The sequence below is a fragment of the Monodon monoceros genome, unplaced genomic scaffold (genome assembly GCF_005190385.1).
Source record: "Monodon monoceros isolate NGI ecotype Baffin Bay Population unplaced genomic scaffold, NGI_Narwhal_1 Super_Scaffold_19, whole genome shotgun sequence".
In the NCBI taxonomy this organism is placed as follows: Eukaryota; Metazoa; Chordata; class Mammalia; order Artiodactyla; family Monodontidae; genus Monodon; species Monodon monoceros.
In genome coordinates this window covers 86,039,407-86,062,526 of record NW_021703775.1, presented here as the reverse complement: position 1 = coordinate 86,062,526, position 23,120 = coordinate 86,039,407, and the positions used below count along the sequence as shown (strand labels likewise).

Here is a 23,120-nt window from a genome sequence, read left to right as displayed (position 1 = left end):
CGGCTGGATCACAAATGACCAGGGAGCCACAGGGAAGTGCCATTCTTATCAGTCAAAACAGTCCAATTCCGTAGAGTTCTACCTAAAACCCAGGGAATCTCAAGCAAAACACAGCCTCTCAGTTTTCACATGAATGTCCAGGGTTACGCTAAGGTAGTTTAAAAATGTCAAAATTCCAAAATTCTGTTCGGTCAGTTCAAAAGACAGTTTTGCCCACGACATATGCATCTTCTATTTGTACCCAGAGGGCAGTTGACACGCGTGAAAGGCTGACTTTAGGTAACTCTGCCAGAGCGTCCTCTGCTTTCCAGGCACTCCCGTCTCTTCCTGACACTAACGGAATCGGTCCCTAGAAAGCCTACCCGGGCGTCACCAATGGGCGAGGGCTGCATCCCCCCCTCACGCTCCGATGAGCATGTTCTAACCACTTCCCACGGGTCAAGGTCAAGTGGACTCTGTGAACTCACCCAACACCCTGTCACAGCCCCTGCCTGCCAACACCAAGCTCCATCGAAGAAAGAATCACTCAGAGACAAAAACAGGAAGCTGCATGTCACCCACTTATGTCAGGAATAAGGTAGAGAGTCCCTGTCATACAAGCGCCTGGTGCTCCGATGGTGTGTTTGTAAGCCAGGTGTCACCAGGGCATACATTCTGTGGAAACACGTGTTCCACAGGTCGCAGCACTGAGCGAGCAAACAAAGCCTATGAACGCGTAACTGGCGGCAATTCCTGCAGAAGCCCCGGAACATCCTTCTAACTATCCTTCAACACGAGATCTTGGTCTTCAGTGGCACACTTGAGTTTTCAGAAAGTGGAAAACCTCCGAGCCCATCCTGATGAATGAGAAGGGCAACCCAGCAGGACAAAACCACGAGGAGCCAGGAACACCATACAAGGTCCGGAGAGAGAAGTCTGAGAGGGCAGGAGAGCTGACTTATCAATTTAAAGCAACTTCAGTCGGGTTCCCACAGCGTTCGGGGTGTGGTGGTTTCCTGGGACAAGCAGAGGTCAGCACTCCTCGGGATGTATGGCTTCTACTCTGTTTAAGATGATACATTACCTCGTTTTTTAAGCACCCCTTCTGGGATCAGCAACTCGGTTCCTAGCAAGATGCAGTGAACGCGATGGAGACAGGGCCCCTTTCTCAACAGGCAGAGGCGCGTCACTCAGACTCACCCACGGATGGCCAAGGGGAGGCCACTTGGAGGCGGGGACCCTCCTGACCAGGCCGCTGGGTCCCGGGACACGCTCACTCCTTCCAGCTGGGCCAGCTCGTTTCCGAGTGATTCGTAATCACCCTGAGGCTCAGGACGCCCTGCAGGCCCTCAAGCGAACACACCTGAACCCTGTTAGCTTAAAAACCAAACAACTCTTGGGAAAGTATCTCTGGCCACATTATATCGGTTTGACAATTCACACCTCTCACTTTCAGTTCAAAGATTGGCCAAATGTGAGCTCAGAGTGATACAGTAAGATGGTTAGACAACGACGAAGTTACAAGCGGCAAAGAATGATGAACAATCTGAAAACTTCGGATACTCAAATTCACCATTTAAAGCATCTGGGGCGTTGGACGTGGCGGGCGCTTCCACGAGGAACACGAGGGACTAAAGACAAAGGCAGAAGCTCAGTCGGAACCCCTGACTCTGAGCCAAGGAGGGGGAGCGGCAGCCGCTGAGGACCTCACGTGACCCGCACGGAGCTCGGAGGGCGGGGAAATGGCCAGGAGTGACAGCGCAGAACCCAAGAGGACTTCCTAATAGGGCTCCTGAGTCCACACGGGCTGCACGGACTCTCCAGGTGAAAAGGAAAGGAAAAACCCCTGCATAGAATAACCCCACAGTGACTCGAGGAGGATTCTGGATCCAGACATTTAGAAACTTCTTGACACAGGGCAAAAGAAACTAATTTCCCTGAACTCGATCAGCTGGAGTCCAACTCAGGCGCCGGGGCGTCCGGTGGGAGCACGGGGGATCCAAGGGGTGGAGGGAGCCCCTGCCTGACATCCTGCACCTGCTGGGGAATCAGGACGGCGCCGCACTTCCGGATCACAGGGAAAACTGATTTTAAAGTAGAGAAAAAAATAAAAACCAACACTTCGGAGGATTCGGTTCTTCCTAGAAGGACCTGTCTCCTCTCAAGTCACTCACGAAAATGAACGATTCCAACACGAGTGGTAAATGGTGACCTGTCATCTCCAAGGCTTTAGGAATTAGAAGGCCTCCCTCCTCTAATAAATCCAGGCCATCAGCTTGGCCGGGCCGCCCCGTCCTCCTCCCGGCCCAGCGTTTTCCTCTTGGTCCCTGAGTTTTTTCTGCGTGGCCGTCTTCTCAGCGCAATGATGGGCCACAGGAAGCTGGTCCCGAGAAGCCTGGGAAACGACGGGTGCTGGAGGCAGGAACAGGGACGACGAGGGGACATCCAGGAGGGGCAGGTCTGCGTCGTGGCCGAGTGGTCGCCACCAGGAGAGCTGGTGCTGGCCGCGCAGCCCCGGCTCGTAACCGACCCCCATCCCTAGTCCGGGCAACGCCGCCGCGGGGGCACCAGGTAGGGCCCGTCCTCGCTGTCCGACGGTGAGCTCCGCACGGGCCAGGGTCTCCTCCAGACGCAGCGAGGGCCGTGCGGCACACAGGCAGCTGGCACGTGGGAGCCTGGGTGGCCCGACCGGGAGGGGAACAGGCTGGGCCTCCGCCTCCTCCCCTGCAGACCTGGGGTGGTAACTGGAGACGGCCCAGCTCGGCTGCAGGAAGCGGTCACTGTCACCACCGGCTGACGTCACCACCCCCGGGGTGGGGCCTCCCGCCTCCGACACAGCACATCTGTCAGACTCCGGTTGCGCCCACCAAGCCAACCCTGCTGATTGAAAGAAGAGATGAACAAGAGGGCGCGTCGTCGGTCGTGACGGAGAACCAGGCCCTCGTCTGGGCGATGCTGGAAACCACACCCAGGACCGGCCCAGCGGGAGCCACCACAGTCACCCAAGCATCGAGCATCGCGGAGGCCGGCCCACACCAGGCCGGGACCTGCTCCCACCTGGAGGCCACAGCACTGCTGCCGCCGACCCCCAGCCCCCAGCTGACGGCTCTGCAGCCCCACACCGGCGACAGTGGGAGCCCCCGCTGTCCTCCGACATGGCCACCTTGACCCGAGGAGCCTGGGTCACCTGCTGGGTCCCTGCCCCAAGGGACACTGGAAACTTGGTTATTTCCATAAGGGAAATGGGACAATCACCTAGGAATCTCCCCCAAATGCAGGAAAACCATTCAAAAGATGATGAGCGGCCCCAAATAAGTCAGGGGTCCCTGCCTTGATTTCTGAGTGTTCTGTCCCCAGCACAAGGGAAACAATGTAAGACAAGTGATGCAAACCACGGTCGGGATCCCGGAAGAGCTTCGCCCTCTGCTGTCCAAGCCCACCATCCCATTGCCGGACATGGCTTTCCTTCTGGTTCGGAATGGTGTGATTTAGCCAAGACGGAAACACGAGGCAAGTACGAGACCCAACTAAATAGTTATTGCTTGTTTTTAAATGGAAGATTTTTTTAATCTTATGTAATTACATTGTATTGAATAACGGAGAATAATTATCATAAAACCCCATCATTCAAATCCGATTTGCAGAAACAGTATCATGGTTTAAAATGAAGACTTTCTGAATTGCCATACTTTTCCGGTTTTTCTAACTCTGTAACTCTGCCGTAAGGAAATGTCCCCAAGCGCAGAGGCAGCGACGCCGACCCGAATGGCTAAAGCAGCCCCAGAGCATGAGGGCAGGTGGCACTGAAGGTAAAGTGGCTCAGAGGGCGGACAATGCGAGAAAATAAATTTATATTTTTTAACTAAAAGAAAAACAAAAACCAAACATAAAAATATATACATATATAGAAAATAACACATCTGATGTCAATGTATGTAGAGCAAACCTTAAGATTATGTTTTTTAAGTGGGGAGGGCAAAGAAGCTTTCTCCTTTCTGCATAGAAGGTTTCTGTACTTCTCTGGAAGAAGACTTGACAAGTTATGTATGTGAGGTGTAGTATCTAAAGTAAACACCAAGAAAACAATACACAGCAGTAGATTCAAAACATCATAAATAAATCAAGATGGGATTTTACAAAATGTTCAAGTAACCCACAGGAAGGTAAGAAAATGAAACAGAGCAATGAGAAACAAAGAAACAGAAAACATAATAAACGGCCTGCTTCAGCCCTAACACACCAGTAAATTAAATGGTCTAAACACATCAATTAAAAGATCGGCAGAATGAATAAGCCGCACACACACACCCCCCAACTATATATACCGTCTACAAAACAACTCACCTCCAAAACTACAGGGAGGGGCTTCCCCGTGGCCGGTGCCTGCCCAGGCCCAGGACAGACACCTCCCTTGGGCGCGCAGATGAAATTTATCCGCTCACACCTCCCTCCTTGTCTCCATATCACCCATCCTGCTTTTTAGCTGGAGGGGAACTGTGACGGAAATGGTGGAGGCAAACCAGGAGAGGATCAAAGAAAGCATCGATACAGACACATCTTTGGAAAAGTCTGCTCCCTTGAACTGGACTGCGCTGGGAGGTCAGGGAAGCTCTAGAATATTCTGTCTTTAGCACAGCCCCCTGGGGACCGGGGGCGGGGGGGACCCAGCCACCACCCTATGCACACAGGTAATAGCATCCACTGAGGGCAGGCGTCAAGCAGCAGACCACCATGTTCTGTCGGAGAACAGGGACGAGCTTAGAAGTACATTGTTAGTTCAGAGCCAGGTCAGAGAACAGAGGTTCAGGGGCCACTGAAGACTGACGATAGCAAATAGGTGTTTGTTATGTGAAGAACACAAACAGTTTCCAAAGAATAGGATATTGTAGAAATCCTTCTTAATGTTTTTGTTAGGAAGAGGAAAAATACCAGTAAGTCCTCAAACGTTTTTTAAAGTCTTGATAATTTTAAAATAATAAATTAATCTGAACTTTAGAGTAACTTTGTACTACATTACATAGAACACATAAAAAAATCTGTAGGGTACACTGGCACTTGGGTACGATGCCTCTCATAAGTATATAAATATTTAAAATTTATTTTTATCTATTAAACTTTGGTACACTACTAAATGTTTCATCATTCCTTCCCCCCACAAAGCATCAGATTTCTTTTTCAAATAAATCAGTCTCGTTTTCTATACAGTGGGGGAAATAATCAGGGGGGAAAGCAGATTTCTCTTGGAAACTTGATTGTGATAGAGTTATCTACAAGACCCTGAGCAAATGAATTCCTCTCAACTTTCTTACCTATAAATCTGGTTCTATGACGATGTCTACACCAGAAGACCACCAGAAGTATCAGCTGAAATAGCGTGAGAAGTGCTTTGGAAGCTGCATGGCACTGCACAAGCGTCAGGTCACACAGGGAGAGGCTCTTGGCCTTCTGTGCTTTAATTGCTGATAGACCAGGAGAAGCAAAGGATTTTATTCTCCTTGGTCTTGTCTTATACACTCTCAGATTAGTCTGATTTTCAAAAAGAATCTATGATTTTCAAAAATACACTAATTACTAATTCTGTATCTTTTAGATACAGAAAAATTCTTTTAGATACAGAAAAACTCTTCCCTATTGGATGAATAATCTGGGATCTGAAATTTACATAGAGTTTTACAGAAAACGTGCATAGATTTTGGAAATCCATACAGTTCTTATCCTGGTGCCATTCCATCTAGGATCAGGTCCCATAAAACAATAAGATAATAAAGTAAGATTCTTTATTGATTCTTCTTTCAAAAGCAAATGGAAAACTCATGCAGGGACCCTAAATTCTTCAGTGTCATAAATTTCCTATGACAGCAACTTGGCAATTCTGACATAGGTCAGTTACCAAAGGCATGAGTTACTGAATTTGGCCAATTCAACACGCTTTCCACAATTTTGGGACCTGGAAATGACTTGTTTTAACATCTTAAAAAGAGATTTTTAGAAATTAGTGACAGACACTGTTTAGTTTTGTTTTGTGGGTGGTTAGCTACAGATAATCCCAGGAGGCCAAGGACCTGCTTTTGTTCACACCTTGAGCACAGGAGGCAGTTGAGTATTTGAGATCCAGAAACCACCTGACACTCTCTACGTTTCACCTCTTTCTTCCAGCCTCAGGACAGGGTAGACGCGCCTCCCAAACCATCACCCTCCGTCACGCCCAGGGGATGGCACGACGTGGAACTCGCAGAGCTGCAGGGCTGGACAGGAACTGAAGGACCACGAGGTCCGGTCATCCGCCAGACCCGGGACCCCTGTAGCGTGGGTGTGTGCGGTCACCAGTGTCCACCGGACACCCCCAGGGACAGACACCTGACTTCTTCAGGGGTGTCCACGCGGTTTCTGGTCCGACAGCCGCTGTGACTCCTCGCCCTGCAGCTCCCACCGACTGGCCCGAGAGCGAGCGCCCTGCTCGGGCTGCAAGGCACAGCCGCTCCTCCTCCGACCCCGAAGACGAGTCCCCAGGCCCTCCGGGTCTTGCCTCCATGAAAAGAGCTGGGGCCTCTGCGGGGACTTCCACAGGCCCTCCAAGGCCACCAGGCATCGGGGACAGAGGCTAAGGTGGCACTGACATTCAGGCGGCTGTGGCATAGAACTGAGTTCACAGAAGAGAAACCCGCAGTCAGGCCACGTCCCGACTGAGCGGGGAGGCTTCTTTCCAGTTCACTTTCTGGACCACTTATGGGCCTTTTCAGGAACCCCCTGAGGATACACTTTGTGAGATTCCAACCCCCGCTTCCCATGATCCTCCCAAGTGCTAACTTCTGCCATTCAGGGCGTGCTCACCTTTTTCAGTGCATATCTGTAACGCACTATTAAACTTGAAGTTTTATCCCCAGATTATAGGTGAGGCCCAGATTAAGGTGGAGGGAACCACAGGATCTCAGGAAGAAGGACCATGACAATCGAGTCCCGGCACCAAGGCCAGGAACCGGACACGATGGGCCCAGCCAGTTGCACCCCATGAGGCAGCCTCACGTCCAAGGGGCAGAAAGCGCCCCTCAGAGCACTAAGGGTCCGCGAGTCACAAGCCCAGCCGCACGGCAGACACACAAGTCAACTGATGGAGAGGCAGGTGCCGCGTCTGCTGCATCCGTCGCTCCGCTCAGCCCACCCCTCCGGGCCCCACGGGAAGCAGCCTCCAGGACCCCGACTCTCCCTCGGGCAGACACAGGGGCAGAAGGGCAGGCAGGGCACCTCCGGGTGAAGGCCCCACCACCCCGTGACCCCCGTCAGACCCTAGTCCACCACCTCCTCCTCGTATTCTGGCCGTTGCTTCGGGGTTCTCTCTCCTTTACTGACCAATCCCCTTTTGTTTTCTATTTCTTTTTTTTGGGCTGCACCGTGCGGCATGAGGCATCTTAGCTCCCCAGCCGGGTATCGAACCCATGCGCCCTGCAGTGGAAGCGCAGAGTCTCAACTACTGGACCACCAGGGAAGTCCCTACTGACTAATCCCCTTGAAGGCTGGGTCCACACCCCATCCATCTTCAGATCCTTAATGGCCAGAGCCGTGCCTAAAACCAGGGGCCGTAAGACATGCGTGTTGAAGGAACAGAGGGACAAGAAGGGCTTGGGCAGGCGGAGGGCCGGGCAGGACCAGCCAAGCCACAGCAGAGACCGGGGGCATGTGGACAGCCCCCCACCTTCCCGGCAGCCCCGCTTCCATCGCCCTCCCCGGAAGCACTAGCTGAGGATGAACTGACAGCCGACCCCACCAAGGCACCCACTGACCACAGCTCTGGGCAGGTGGGACCAGGCACACAGATCCGTTCCCAGGTGACCCCTTGCCAGGATGCCTGCCTCCATAATCCAAGGAAAGGCCTGCTAATGGCGACAGGTTGAGCTCTCAGGACGGATGGTGGAAAAGCCCTGGTGCCCGTGGGGTCTCCCTGGTACCTTGGGTCTCATCACCTCCAGCCTCACCTGCCTGCCCTGTCTCACCAGAGCCCAGGGGCCACTGGAAAGATACGGAGTTCTGTGGGCCCTGTTTCTGCTATACACTCACACCCAGCGGCATGTGCCGTCCTTAAAGCCTCCCGTGGAATGAGGGAGGTTTCACTCTGGAACCAAGGATGATTCATGCACTTGCATATTCGTTTCTGGAAGCAATAACGCATGTTTATTTTAAAATCACAGGCACACTCCCATGCACGGTTCTGTGCCCCCTCCACAGGTCTCCTGTGCATCCCCGCACCCAGGAGTCACCACCCACGGGGACCTCGCCTCAGCCCTTTCCCAACACACAGCCCAGCGCACCGTGGTGGGGGGGACAGGCTGGCTCGGGATGAGATGGACTGTGACGGGCAGAGATTTGGAGGAAGGATGCTTGAGGCGGAGAGATCAGCATGGAGACCAGCCAGAGAACTGGAAAAGTACAGGTGGACGGGGCGTGAGTGGAGCCCTGGCGCTGGACCGTGCAGTGGGACAGGAGGACAGTTTGGGGCAAGCTCACAGAGGACGTGGGACAGGTGGGACGGCCCTTTACATGGCATCGCGATCCCATAATTACACCCCCACTTCACAGGTGCAGACAGTGGCCCAGAGAGGGCCCCTAAGTGCTCCAGGACAAGGGGGATAAACGGGAGGGCCAGGACAGGGTCCCAGGGCCCCGACTGAAAGGTGATGCTCTGGGCTGGCCGCACAGCTCGCGGAAAGCACTGCTAGCTTCTGAGAAGCAAGAGCTGAGAGCCTGCAACTGTGCTTTAGAAAAATCAGTTATGGGAGTCAAATTACAGCCGTCAAGGTGAGAACTGAAGGCCCAAGCTGGGGCCTGGACAGGAAGAGACAGGAGATAGTGGACTCCTGGGGGGTGGGGAGGGAGGGTGAGGCCAAGAAGAGGTCATCGTCAGAGTCTGACCTTCACCCTTACCCTGGGGTCTTCGTCAGCAGGCGCCACGGGGCTCCTGGGGCTTTCTCCCACTCCCACCCCCTACACACACACACACACACACACACACACACAGTCACAGCAATAGCTTGGGCCGTCTCTGAACTGCAGGCCTGGCGATGGGCCTGAGATGCTGGGCCCTGGAAGGCGCGGCTGCCGTCCGTCTGTCCATCCCTCCTCAGCTCACTCACCAGGAGAGCAGGGTGGATGCGGCAGCCGTATTTCATCACCGCCACCCTGTCAGCCTTTCACTGTTCTAATTTCCCAAAGACCCTGCGCTGGCGTGATCTACAGTCTTCCTGACATTTCACCTTCCTCTGCTGAAAAATTCATCCCGTCCTAATGTGGGATGCTCTCTCCCGAGCGCGGGGGAGCGAGATTGATTCCGCTGCCGGTAATACCAGCTGCCAGTCACCCAGCCCTTCCTCCACGGGGTCTCGGGATGAGTGAACCTGGCCGCCAATTACATGGAAGGCTTCTAAAATCCCGAACTCATCACCCCATGCGCGTCTTTCTACCTTTGTTCTCCATCTTGGGTTAACCTTTATTTCTTTTTTTTTATTTTTAAAGAGGCTGTGTTGGTCTTCCTGAAATTTCACCAGCATATCAAGAAGGCTTTTCTCATTTCAGGGTACTTGCACCTTTTTTTAAAGACTATTTTCACAGGGTTTTATGTCTGGCAAGTCACAGAACCACACAGTGACATGAATGACGCTGACAAAGAAGCAGGAGCAGGGCCTCCCGCGGCCCTCAGTGTCACGGCCCCCTTCTCCGTCCCCTCCCGTCCCTCAGGGGTCTCGTGAAAATGCAGATCTGACCCCAAAACCCCCCTGGCTGTGGGGCTCGGGTGCGTCACTCCGACCTGCCCTTCCAGTGGCTGCTCCCCACACCCAGCACCAGCCTGAAAAGCCTTCCACCCAGGAAATCCTTCTCTTCCTGGGGACCCAGCGCACAAGCGGCGTCACCACCCCAGCCCAGTTGTCCACAGACGCGTGCACAGCGCCTGCCGCCACACCTCCCGTCCACGGCCCTCGAGGCCACGCCCTCCCTGGCCACACCCCTCCCAGCCACATCTCAAACAGCCTCAACATGAGCAAGTCAGAGAAAATGCCTCCTTAAAATAGATGGCAGGCCTTCAAGGTCTCACCTCTAGTCAAAATCTAGACAGTAGGGAGGCCTACTGTCCGGCCTGATGGGTGGATCTACTCCTGAAACACCAGGAACGTGCAGAGTGATGGAGGCTGGTTACTCACCCCTCGGTCTGTGAACCTAATCAGGATAGAACCCCCTCCCCAAACCTCTCACATAAATCAACGAATCAAAGAATCCACAGCTCTTACAGGCTGAACTGTGTCCCCCAAAACTCACATGCTGAAGCCCTAACCCCAGCACCTCAGAATGTGACTATATTGGCAGACACGGCCTTGAAAGAAGTGATTAAGGTTAGATAAGGTCATTAGGGTGGGGCCCGGACCCGACAGGACCAGCATCCACATAAGAAAAGGGGCTCAGGACACAGCCAAACCCAGAGGGACGATCACATGATCACACACGGAACCAGGGAGAAGCCAAGAGGAGGGGCCTCGGAGGAACCAGCCCTCGACTCCTGGATCTCAGACCGCAGCCCAGAGCTGTAACGGATACATTTCTATTGTTCACAGCACCGTCTGTGGGGTTTGTCGCGGAGACCAGGGCAGACGGAGACAGTGGCCCGGGCACAGCACTGTGGAAGGAACCACCTCGAGACGGGGTCCCGGCCTCACAAAGCCGGGCAGCTGGCGGGCCCTTCCCTGCATCTCCGGGGAGAGCCGGGCAGGGGGAGAGGGCGGGGGCCAAGGGCACAGAGCAGACCGCCAGGCCGTGGAAGAACGCAGCCAACAACACATCTGGAGTTGAGGGAGGAATCTGGCACAGTGTTTTTTACAGTCTTACTGGAAAAATTAATTCAAACCGGGCTTTGTCTAAGCACCCCCTCGTGGCCTGAAACCTGGAGAAAGGACCATAAACAAAGTGCACTGATAAAGGACAGAGTGTGAAGCTGTGAGGAGGTGTCCGGTGGGGAGCCCTGGGGACCACGTCTTATCTAACATCTTCATGAGTGACCTGGAAGGAGCAGTAAACAGCACATTAATTAAATTTCCAGATGATACTAAATTTGGAGGTGCTACAGAAAGTCAGTGAGGACAGAGAAACAATACAGATGGGATCCAAAGAGGTCAGTCGGGAGTGTAAGAAACAATCCAGGATTCTGATTCCAAAACAAGAAGCTAATCAGAAACTTCCCCTCCATTCTGGAACTCCATCTAACTTCTATCAGATGACTGCATGAGAACAATGCAGGCGGCCCTTGTGGTCTGAACTCTCACTGCCCAAGCCCTCAGTACCCACAATCAGGAGCCTGATGAATTCAGCAAGGCTCAGATGCACCCCCAGCAGTCAGAACGCTCCTCACCTGCTATCCAAAACTCAGAAGCCAAAACAGATTCTGGGCATGTGGCACGTGTCACACAACTCAGTGCCTAGAGGAATAAGAGCAGCGGGTTTGGGACATTGGGACGAGCAACTGAATACTGGGTCTATAAAATACAATCTACTTCTAAAGAGATAACGGGGGCCTGTGTTACGATCTGTGACCTCATTGGCCTCTAAACCCCAATATTTGAACATTATTACAAACATCACTCAAAAGTGGGGGCCATTACATCTCTATTCTTTATGACAAAAACCAACAGGAAGAAAACATCTTTATAACAAGGAATGTTTGTGAAATCCTTGCCCAGAAACAACATCCTTGAAGCCTGAAGCCCTGTGGGTCAGGTGCTCTGGAGCCGAGCTGCACAGATTCAAATCCCGGCTCCACTGCTAATAGGACCACCAGCCTGTAAATCACTGCAACAAAGTCCTCGCTGGGAAAGTGCACATAAAACAGGATTAAACTAAAAACTAGATAGCTGGTGCACCCCATGCTCACTGCAGAGTTACCCACAATAGCCAGGACGCAGAAGCAACCCAAGTACCCACCGATGGGTGAATGCACAAAGGGGATGTGGTGAGTACACACAGTGGAGTATGATTCAGCTGTGGAAAGGACTTTCTCATCAGCGACACCGTGGATGCACCTGGAGGGCACCACGCTAAGTGAAATGAGCCCAGTGGAGAAAGATCCCACACGTATGTGGGACCTGGAAAAAAAAAAGAACAAGCTCACAGATACAGAGAACAGATGGGTGGTCGCCAGAGGTGGGGGTGTGGGTGGGAGAATTGGGTGAAGAGGGTCAAAAGGTACAAACCCCAAGTTGCAAGATAAATGGGTCCTGGGCAGGTAATGTACGGGACAGCAACTATAGTTAACAATACTGTGTTGTATATTTGAAAGTCGCCAAGAGCATTTAACCGTACGGGTATCAAATCGTTACACTGTACACCTGACACTAACACGATGTTCTATGTCAACTATATCTCAATAAACTGGGAGAAATTCTAATAGCAGAAAACCAGATAGTTCACATAACGCTGGGGCCAGTGCCCAGCAGCTTAGCATTAAATGGCAGGTGTCACGGTCAACATCACCAGCACATTTCCTCATGGGTAAAACAGGATGGTAACAGTGATGGTGAGAGCCACCGTCAGTGCACGGCTTCCCAGTAAGCGCCGTGAGCCGTGAAGCAGGGGCCTCAAGCCCAGTCTTCTGGGCGAGCCCACTCCCCACACACCCGATGCTGGCCAGGCCCTCTGATGGGCTGCACCTCACCCCTGCACCCCGCAGTCCAGGCCGTCCAGAAGCTTTGCTTCCTCTTCGCGGGAAGGCAAGTGGCACATGAGCCGGAGGTGGGTAGAGGGTGCTTCTCTTTGCCAGGCCACCTCATACTCATCACTAACAGGTAAGCTGTTCATGGGAACAGGCAGCAACGACATGCACAGTTTTTGGCAAAAAAGAGTTCATCACGTCCATACCCTGAAGGAAACAGCACTGGAACGAAACAGTAACTTGACCCCAAAATCACAACCAACAGCCTCTGTGGTCAACATTCCACGTGGCTGGTTTCCCATCGCTCACCAGACAAAGTGACCCCAGTGAAGTACATCCACCTGAACCCCAGACCGAAGAGGGTGTGATGAAATACACACCCTCACATTCATGCAGCACACGCATCCCGCACGCACGGCACACATTCAACTGCAGACCCACCGGGCTCCCAGCCCCAGTGAGATCACCTTCATCTGACGCTGGTCAGCGCACAGCTATCCCAGCGAAGAGAGGCCCGTCAGTTCTATTTTTGTTAGTCACAAAAAACGAGAGCCCACAAAATCTATAAGCGTTAAATGGAGTACAAACTATTTCCATTTCCAAGCCCATTCTTCTTGGCCTGGTGTGAGAAGGAAAGACGAGCTGACACTGCCGGGACCTCCCATGTCTGCAGGGCCAGGGGCCGACCCGGCGCAGGGCTCCTCGGGGCTCCCCAAAGAGACTGCTCCCCCCGGAGAATGTCCTGACCTCTTTCTTTTCAACACACTCTTCCTCGGCACCAGGATCATAAGAAAACTTACCTCTCCCCTTGCCTAGCTGAGCACCTACACCCTGAAAGAAGGCGTCAGTCTTCCCACATCTGCACAGAAAACACAAAGTCGGTGTCAGCTGGGGGCACGCAGCCCGCGTGCTGGGGAAAGACCAGGTGGTGTGTGGGGCAGGTCCTTCCCGGGCCTCCTCTACTCAGCAGAGCAGGCGACAGTGTCGTGGACTCTAGTTTCTCTCCCTGCTCCTCGGGGACGCCATTCTTCTTAAAAACCTCAACCATTTTATCTCAGAATTATGGTTTCATAAGGAGGGGCCTTAAATCATTCTTTTCCCGGGAAAACCTACTTCCTCCCTTTGCTTATTTTCACAAAGTAACCATTTAAACTCAAAAAATGCTATTTTCTTATTTGACGCAAAGATCAATGGGAAACTGCAGCTGTAAAGAGAAACAACCGCATTCCGATCTGCTGCTACCGGAGACCCCTAGACGGGCAGCTAGAGGGACTCTTAGCACCTCACTGCTCGGGTGACCCATGGAGTCTGGGAGGATGGGAACGGTGACACGCGAGCGGGGACCCGAGGGACATGGTGGACAGAAGCCACACTCACTAACGTACCTCTCAACAGAGCCCCACCATGTCATCCTGGGCCGTATTTTGGGGAGTCATCATACAAGCCCAAAGGATACTGATTCCTCTTAAAACTTAACTGTTCTCACAGGCAATTATTGACAGGGGAGCCGGCAGTGAATCCCACCCTCACTTATGGGAGACGGCCAAAGACCGGCCGCAGGGCAGCTCACGGTGGGACCAGGCCGGGGTCGGGCTCTGAATCTGCCACGGTTCCCCTCCCCCCTCCCCCTGCCCTCCATGGTGCCCTGGCTGCAGGACCGGCACAGACTTCTGACTACGCATTCGAGGACAGGACCCCGACGCGGTTTTCCAGCTGCGCCCACTGAACGGGCTGCCATCAGTGTCGTCTTGCACCTGCCCTGTGGGATGTGCTGTGGCTCTCGGAGCCCGGTACTCAGTCTCACATCTTCCCACCCTCAGCTCGTACTGCAATGTCTTAAGCACAACAGAAACTCCAAGAAATAATGATTTAAAAATATGAAATGGGAGTGAATGTCTAAAGCCAGAAACTTGTACTACATTGGTGTGGCCTAAGAATGGATCAGCAGGCTCTAAACAGCCCTCTCATGTGTGGAACTCCGACTGAAAAGGCGCTGTCTGGCAGTCAAGGGCACCGCCTGGAACCAGAATCCAACGCTCAAATCCCAACTCTGACCCCACCAGACGCATGACCTTGAGAAAGTCACTCAGCCTTCCGATGCCTCAGTTTCTTCATCAATAAAATGCGAACTTGATGAGCAGGTGCTCCTCCAAGTGTTTAAACAGTGTCTGACACCCACTGCCAGCAACGCACACTGCAGCTACTGCCAGTCTCATGGCTGCTGATGGAGCAGGGACGGTTCTGCTGTAATGACTGTCATGAGCTTAAATGCAAGTCGTCACTCACCAAACCAACTCTATAAACCCAAAGTGGCAAAATCCATTAAAACCAAAACTGTTACAGTCTCCCAAGGCAACAGAAATAAAAGCAAAGTAAAGAAATGGGACCTAATCAAACATAAGCTTTTACACAGCAAAGGAAACCATAAACAAAACAAAATGACAACCTATGGAATGGGAGAAAATATTTGCAAACAATGAGACCGACAAAGGCTTAATTTCCAAAATATACAAAGAGCTCATACAACTCAATATCAAAACAATAAACAACCCAATCAAAAAACGGGCAGAGGGGCTTCCCTGGTGGCGCAGTGGTTGAGAGTCTGCCTGCCAATGCAGGGGACACGGGTTCGTGCCCCGGTCCGGGAGGATCCCACATGCCACGGAGCGGCTGGGCCTGTGAGCCGTGGCTGCTGAGCCTGCGTGTCCGGAGCCTGTGCTCCACAACTGGAGAGGCCACAGCAGTGAGAGGCCCGCGTACAGGAAAAAAAAAAAAAAAAAAACAGGCAGAGGTTCTAAATAGATATTTCTCCAAAGAAGACATTCAGATGGCCAATAGGCACATGAAAAGATGCTCAAAATCACTAATTATTAGAAAAATGCAAATCAAAATTGCAATGAGGTACCACCTTACACCAGTCAGAATAGCCATCATTGAAAAGTCTTGAAATAACAAATGCTGGAGACGGTGTGGAGAAAAGGGAGCCCTCCTGCACTGTTCGTGGGAATGGAAAGTGGTGCAGCCACTATGGAGAACAGAATGGAGGCTCCTTAAAAAACTAAGGAACCATATGATCCAGCAATCCCACTCCTGGCCACATCTGGAAAAAACTCTAATTCGAAAAGATACATGCACCCCTATGTTCATAGCAGCACTATTTACAACAGCCAAAGACATGGAAGCAACCTAAGTGTCCACTGACAGATGAATGGGTAAAGAAGATGTGGTACATATATACAATGGAATACTACGCACCCATAAAAAGAATGAAATCATGCCATTTGCAGCAACACGGATGGACCTAGAGATTATCATACTAAGTGACGTAAGTCAGACAGAGAAAAACAAATACCATATGCTATCACTTACATGTGGAATCTAAAATATGATACAAATGAACTTATTTACAAAACAGAAATAGACTCACAGACACAGGAAAAAACTTATGGTTACCACAGGGGAAAAGGTGTGGGGGACACAAATTAGGAGTTCGGGATTAACATATACACACTACTATATATAAAATAGATAAACAACAAGGACCTGCTGTATAGCACAGGGAACTGTATTCCATACCCTGCAATGAACCATAATGGGAAAGAATATGTAAAAGAATAGATAGATAGATAGATGTGGATAACTGAAGCATTTTGCTGCATACCAGAAACTAACACAACTTTGTAAATCAACTATACTCCAATAAAAAACAAAAGCAAAAACAGAAAACCAAGACCACTAAAGCCCGCACGGCCTCTGGCTCCTTCTGGGGACCCAGGAACTGGCGGGCAGGCGAAGCTATACCTCGGCTCCGCTCGGTGTTTAAAAGGAGGAGGAGCCCCCGCCACTGAAGGCCACAGACAAGCTCTCAGAGTGATCAGAGGGCGCGCCTCCCTCCCGCCGTCGGAACCGTCCCACATGGGCACGGCACAGAGCCAGAGATGAAGGGCCAGGCCTAAGAAACGGCTCACTGCACCAGCCAGGGCACTGGGACCAGCTGGGCTCCCCTGATGCCCCAACCCGGCCCCTCAGAGGACCCCATTGGGGCCTAGGGCCCCGCCGTGGCTCATTCCACAGGTCAGGCGGGGACAGAGGCAGGGATCCTCCAACTAGAGGGCGAGGCCGAGGTGAGAGGAGGCTGTCTAAGGACAGGAACACCAGCCCATCCGTCCGGGGCCTTTGGACTTGGCCAGGGAGGTGAAGGCAGGAGACGGTGCCAGGACCTGGGAGGCTGCCCGCCGGAGGGGTGCCGGGGAAGGGTCGTGTCACTGCCAAGTCTTTTCTGCTACACTAGGAGCCTCCGTCCACTTAGAACAAAGGCCCCGCCTCGTCCTCCCCAGGCCATGCCTAAGCCAGGCAGAGGGTCCAACCTGCACGGAAACCTGCAGACTGGCCCGCGTCTGCCTAAAGGGATCAGGGTGCTGTCCGAAAGGTCCCCGCACGTCTCGGGTGGTCATGAGATGCAGGCGAGTCTGCATTCCCCTCAGAACCACGACACCCACTGGAGGCTATAAATGACGGTTTCGGTACGCTCAGGAGAGAGCACATTGATCCTGTGGCCTCGAGCACCCCAGCGCCTACCCCTGAAGGTTCTGTGCCTCAAACTCAGGAGCTCCCGTGGTGGTGGGACGGCTGGAGGGGCATCAGGGCTGAGGTGCTCCTGAGGGACCCTGCGGGCTGTGCCAGGCCGGGGCCACCACCGCTCCCGGAGAAACTCAGCAGGACCAGGCCGGGCGCCCGTGAAGACCCGGGCTGCCGGGGCCCCCCAAACCCTCACACACCCAGCCTGAGCCCTCCTCGCTCCTTGCTTCCAAATAATGGCGTGGGTCGAACTGCACCCATTTTACAGGCGAAATCGCCAGATGCTACCAGGGCGGCCAGGATGGAGAGCTGGGAAGCGGCTGGGAAGCAGGGCCCACTGCCCATCTCTGGTGGGGCCACCTCTCCTCACCGCTGTCCCACCCCCACCTGAACAGGGAAATGCTGGAAAATAACTGGGGACGATCTGGCAGAAATCACTGGACCGTCAGCATCTAGTGCCCTTTCCAGTTGTTCAGTCCCGTGGCCTTGGGCCTCACTAACTACACGTGAGCTACAGAGAGGTTCTCACGGAGGGGTCACATTCACCTCCTGGTCTCCGGCGCTCTCCCCACTTAGGGCACAAACACTGAGATTAACTCAGCATCCGTGGCATCTGGGCCTGGGTCTCCTGCTCATTTGCTCGGACATCTCAGCACCCTCATTCCAAAGAAACTCAACACATCTTTTGAAATCCCAGAGACCAGCCTTTCAATTCAGTTTAAATCAGCCGATTCCATCCGTAACTGTTTTCTGAGCAGTGATTACACACAGCTGTGTGAGTGAGCTTCCAAAAGGGGCCACGTCCCATGTCCGCCCAACCATCTGCTTGGCGCCGTGCACACTCACCGCGGCCCTGGGCCGCACGGCCCCACGGAGCCAGCCTCACCCACCCACGTGCCCTCGTTCTGCTTCCACGGTGATGCATTTTCTTGTAAAATTATCAGAAAGAAAAGCTACAGTGTTTTTTTTAATCTTCATCCACGTAGAATAAGTTCCAAAAGAGTTTACTACTAATACAGCTTCCCTGCCAGCACCTGGACTCTGAGAACATATTTTCACAAAAATCCAGGTGATGGCTAAAGTCAGATTGACAGCAGTTATAGATCCCTATCAATAATCTGGAACAAGCTACATCTGTCACTTGCTCCTCCAATGACAGAGACATAAGCTAGGATAGATGGGTGTGTGGCTTGCTTGGAAAAGGAGTTTGAATGTCTAGTTTACTTTAACCTACAGCAAATTCACTATCATTTTTCAAGACAGAGAACATAACTCTGCAAGAAGTTTTTTGCCTGCAAGTAGTACCTACTTGGGCTGTGCAAGAGGATTTAATGCTGCTTTATTCACCCTCCCTCCTCAGCAGGAGAAAAAAAAGGTGTGGAGGGAGGTTTTCTCACCTGCATTTATAAACGTTAAGTTGTGAGTTAATCCAATTCTCTGTAGTTATTTACAAGGCCACTGTGACATTTATTCCAGAGTGTGTGTGTTTGTGTGCACATGTGCACACACATGCATCCATCTATCACAGTACAGACTTCTACTGACTTGCAGGGGGGGTTGCATGTTGCAATAAACAGACATAATTTAAACACTGCTATTTATAAGAAAAATCAATTCCAAGGTTCCTCAAGAGCAAACAGCTTCTAGACGCTCTGTGTGGAAGCCCACATCTCTGTGCTTCCTTTCTCCTTTCCTCCCAAAGCCAGAATCTGAATGCTAGTTACTGACAACGACAGAGTAACAACAATTAAGGAAGTCGTGTGGCCAGTTTAGCACCATAGACTTTGGACTGACACAAACGCTAAAACGTCCCAGAGACGGGAAAGCAGACGGTAGGCTGAGCAGAAGCCTATGAAGGATCGTGACCATACAGCACGCGTGTGCACCGAGAAGCTGTGATTCACTGGTCCTGCTATCACACGTACTGATAGGTGATGAGAAAGATGCAAGTCCAGCTGCCCTCCTGAGGGTGCAGCTAATTAAGGATGAGGGAAGCTACATCCACCCGTGGAGACCCTCGGGCACATCACTCCCACTCCCCGGGGTCAACGCTCCTGGAACAGCCATGATTCCAGCTTCAATTCTTAGGCTTTGGATTACAATAACCGCTTAGTATAATCTACATTTACCCACAGTATCACAACTTCTCTTCTTTGTTCCTGACTGGAACATCTTATAAATCACGGGCCGACCCAACAGTGGGCGCACACAGACCCCTAGGGATACTCACTCTTGTTGTAGCAGGTGGCCAGCACTCCCTTGTCTGCAGGGCTGGCACTAATGTGCCAGATCTCACCCGCTTGATGGAGAAGCACATTTTTATTTATAATGTTATTCTCATCATCAAAGTCTATGACGTGGATCTACAAACACAAGGAAAGAGAATGTCAGAACCTCACACAGTTTCCACATGCCTTCATGCAACACAGTGACTACAGGAATAATAATCAAATGCACCTTTCACATCTTTACTGAACAGTTATTCTTACTACACTAACAGTATACACTTAAGACAAGTGTGAAATCCCCACAAAGTATTGTTACGATTTGCAGCTACAGAACCCTGCCCCCTGCCACATCAACTCCTAAAGAGACAAGACACCAAAAGCTGCGTCCCCGCCTCGCTTGGTTAGGCCATGGCTGGTGCCAGGGCCAGAGTCTTCCAGGATGGTGCCACCAAGCCAAGACTGTCCCAGACCTGCTGCACAGCTGTGGGAGGAGAACGGGGCAGGGCACTGCTGCCTGATGAGGCCCAGTCTTAGCCCTGCTCTGCCCACTCTGTAGTGGGCACAATTTAACTCACGTTGGAAAGAAATGAGGCAGGAAGGGGTGAGAAAGCGCTGCGTGTTAGCACATCTTAAACCTCTTTTTAAAAACAAAGCCAACAGCTGTCAATGCTTCTGATCATATAACATTGATTATAACGACATGACATTTTAGCCACTAAATGAAAAGTTACATGTGCTATCACCATGCTTTTCTGGATAATTTTTAGAGGAATGGAAATGATGTCCACGTTCACTCTCTTATCAACAGTCAAGTCACTGGAAAAAATAAAATTAAACATTTTAAAAATAAATTTATACTTGTAATCATGAATCTGCACAAAGATTTATATCCAAGAATGTTCACTGTGGCACTGATCGTCATAATGAAAAATTAGAAGCCACCTAAATGTCTGGCGACAGGGAATTGTTCAAATAAACTGTAGTACTTGACTGTAATATAATACTGTGAAGCCATCCATTCTACTGTGAAAACTATTTAGTCCCAGGGAAGAGGGTCCGTAACATGTATCCAAGGGGAAAAGAACAAGTAAGAGAACCGCACACACGCACCACACGCTTTCTGTTAAAAAGCAAGCACATCTGAATGAGAGAACCAGAAAGCGACTGGTTACCTTTGGGTGGTGGGATCATAGCGGCTTTTCCTTTACTTCTTCGTGGTTTGTTTTCATTTTTAACATTTCTCATGATTAATATGCACTACTTTGCAGTCAAACATTAAATGATATTTTAAAAACTGTTTCCATGACACCCGAAGCATCTCCACTCTGCACTTGCTCAGGGCCTCTCTCTTCTCGGTTGCTTGCTTTGTACAGTGTCCTCAGGGGAAAACAACCCCCGGCACCTTAAGGGGTCGCTCTGGACTCAGAGTAGAATTCAAATCCCGCCATTCCCACTTACAGCCTGTGTGACCCCAAGCCTCAGTGTCCCCGAGAATACAATGCAGGTGAAGGGACAAAGCTCCTGGGATTGCTGGGACCAAGGGGTCGTGCAGGGCTGATCTCGGAGTGGGGGGGCACACACACTAGCTCCCGCCCTTCTCTGGGGGAGGGAGATTAAAAACCATGACTGTTGTTTTTATCTTTAAAACTACTTTCAGTCAGTTTCTCCCAGCACTCATAGCCCAATGTAGTTTTCACAGTGGGTTTGGAAATACTCCTGGTGGACAGCTTCTACATTCTAAAAGTTATATGTGAACACAGACTAAAAGGCAATACACAAAATCAGGCAGAATTTTTGTGTTGTTAGGGTGAACAGGAAATTTTTTTCTTAAGTATTTGACGTTTCCTCCTTATCAGAAAATCCATGAACACTTAAAAAGGAGGCACTTAAATGTACAATTCTTCCTCTCCCCAGAGCTCTCCCTCTGCAGTGCCCTGAAGCATCGGGACCACCACCCGGGGGAGCACAAGAGCTCTGGCTCCTCCTCTGCTGGCTCTGTGGACCCAGGTGCCAGGTGAGTGCACAGCCCCCCTGCACACCTGCAGCTCCTAGCTGGGAGCCGTCCTTCCACCGGACCTCTGACCTCTGTGCCCACACTTTGCGCTCCTCTGGAGGACCTGCTCCGTCTGGGGAAGGCTCTTCCTTCTTGTGAAGACCAGAAGCACGTGGGGTCCAAACAGGCTCTAGTACGTGATCCCAGCTGGTCTTCCTCTGGGCTCATTTCTTACCCACTCAGGCACACACAAGTCAGCCTCTGCCCTAGACGGCTGGGCGTTGGGAGGAGTCCAAGACCCTCACACACACAGGTCCACCTCTCCTAACCTGATAGTCTGATACTATGGCCCTTAACCTTCATCATTAAGCTTTGGAGTCCTAGCGTTCTTCCATGTCCTCACCTACAGCAGGCTCATGGACGGGTCCAAAGGATACGTCTTCATGAGATGTTGTAATCCAGGTACGCTCAGAGAGAACGGTAGGACATCATCACCACAAACAAGTAGGGATCAAAAGAATAATGACTAATATGCAAAATGCGACAGGCACCGAGCTATTTTACACACGCTGGTTCCTTTAATCCTAAAAAGAGCCCTGTGATAATATGATAACCTATCATTATTAGCCACGACTACAGGGGAAGAAACCAAGGTTTACAGAGCTGGCGTATCACGGTTCATTCGGTTAGAAATGGGATTCCAGAGCCTGTGCTAAGAGCCGCCACACCGTCGGGGCACGGGATACCCCACCCTCCCGACACTAGGCTTTGCACTGCAGCAGGGCAGCAAGAGTAGCAGGCAGCTCCTGATTCGGAAGAAAGAGACGGTAACTTAACTGCCTGTCCTCAGGGCACCACCCTCTGCCCAGCTCACACAACGTACACAGAAATGTTCTGTTGCATAAACATATGCAGTTACAGGCCAATTACAAAAACAAGTACTACAGTGGAGAAAACACTATGATTAAAGTGAGTGCAAAGGATTATGGGGGCACAAAAGACAGAACATTTATTGTTGGCTCAGAGGGTGGGGAAGACGTGTGGTTGTCTGGGTAGTGTGTAAATGTTACTTTAAATTCTTTACACAATTGCTGAGCTTGGAAAATGCTTCCAACAGCTTGTAATGAAGCTCAAGGTCATATGTTTTGAATTACCATTATTAAAATTTTAAAGTTGGACTTACCAGTGCAGGGCTAAGGGCACAGATGACACTATAAAAATTTAGAAGCCAGAGTTATAAAACTTATTAGGAAACCTGTAAAGATGATCTTAATCAAGCCCCCTCATCTTCCCGCAGAATCAGGGCTCAGAGAAAGCTGTCCATGTCCACAGTACCCATCACTGGAGCACGTGACTCCAGGCCGCTGCCCTCTGTGTGCTTCTTTTCTTATTGAACTCAAGATAAAGTCTTAAAAATTCAAAAACAAAAAAAAAAAAGTGTGGTAAAATTGGAAAGGAAAAAGCGAAAGCTCGCCTCCGGGGGAAAGTTAAGGATCCTCCCTTCTCGCTTCCAGAAACCGCCCTGGATCCAGCCTCACCAGAAACCCAGCTCTTCCTGATGCTTCCTTAACAGGAGCATAAGTTCCTGTAGTCATTAAAGGAGAGGGAAGGATGGGGCGGGGTCGGGGGGGGGGGGGGGGGGGGGGGGGGGGGGGGGGGG

General features: G+C 51.3%; 1 protein-coding gene across 3 annotated transcripts in view; it reads right to left on the bottom strand.

Annotated features, from left to right (window-relative positions):
* Window positions 1-23,120, bottom strand: part of EIPR1 (EARP complex and GARP complex interacting protein 1) — an 89,219-nt gene that overhangs the window by 56,918 nt on the left and 9,181 nt on the right. The window contains exons 1-2 of one of the 3 annotated variants that reach the window (XM_029232045.1): window positions 20,199-20,640; window positions 19,470-19,602 (exon numbers count right to left, since the gene is read on the bottom strand). The exons of 1 other annotated variant lie outside the window; for it this stretch is intronic. In XM_029232045.1, the coding sequence (XP_029087878.1) occupies window positions 19,470-19,602; window positions 20,199-20,306 (241 nt within the window). In that variant the 5' untranslated portion in view covers window positions 20,307-20,640. Of the gene's footprint in view, window positions 1-19,469; window positions 19,603-20,198; window positions 20,641-23,120 lie in introns of those variants that run through there. One more of the 3 variants, XM_029232044.1, reaches the window with a different exon arrangement.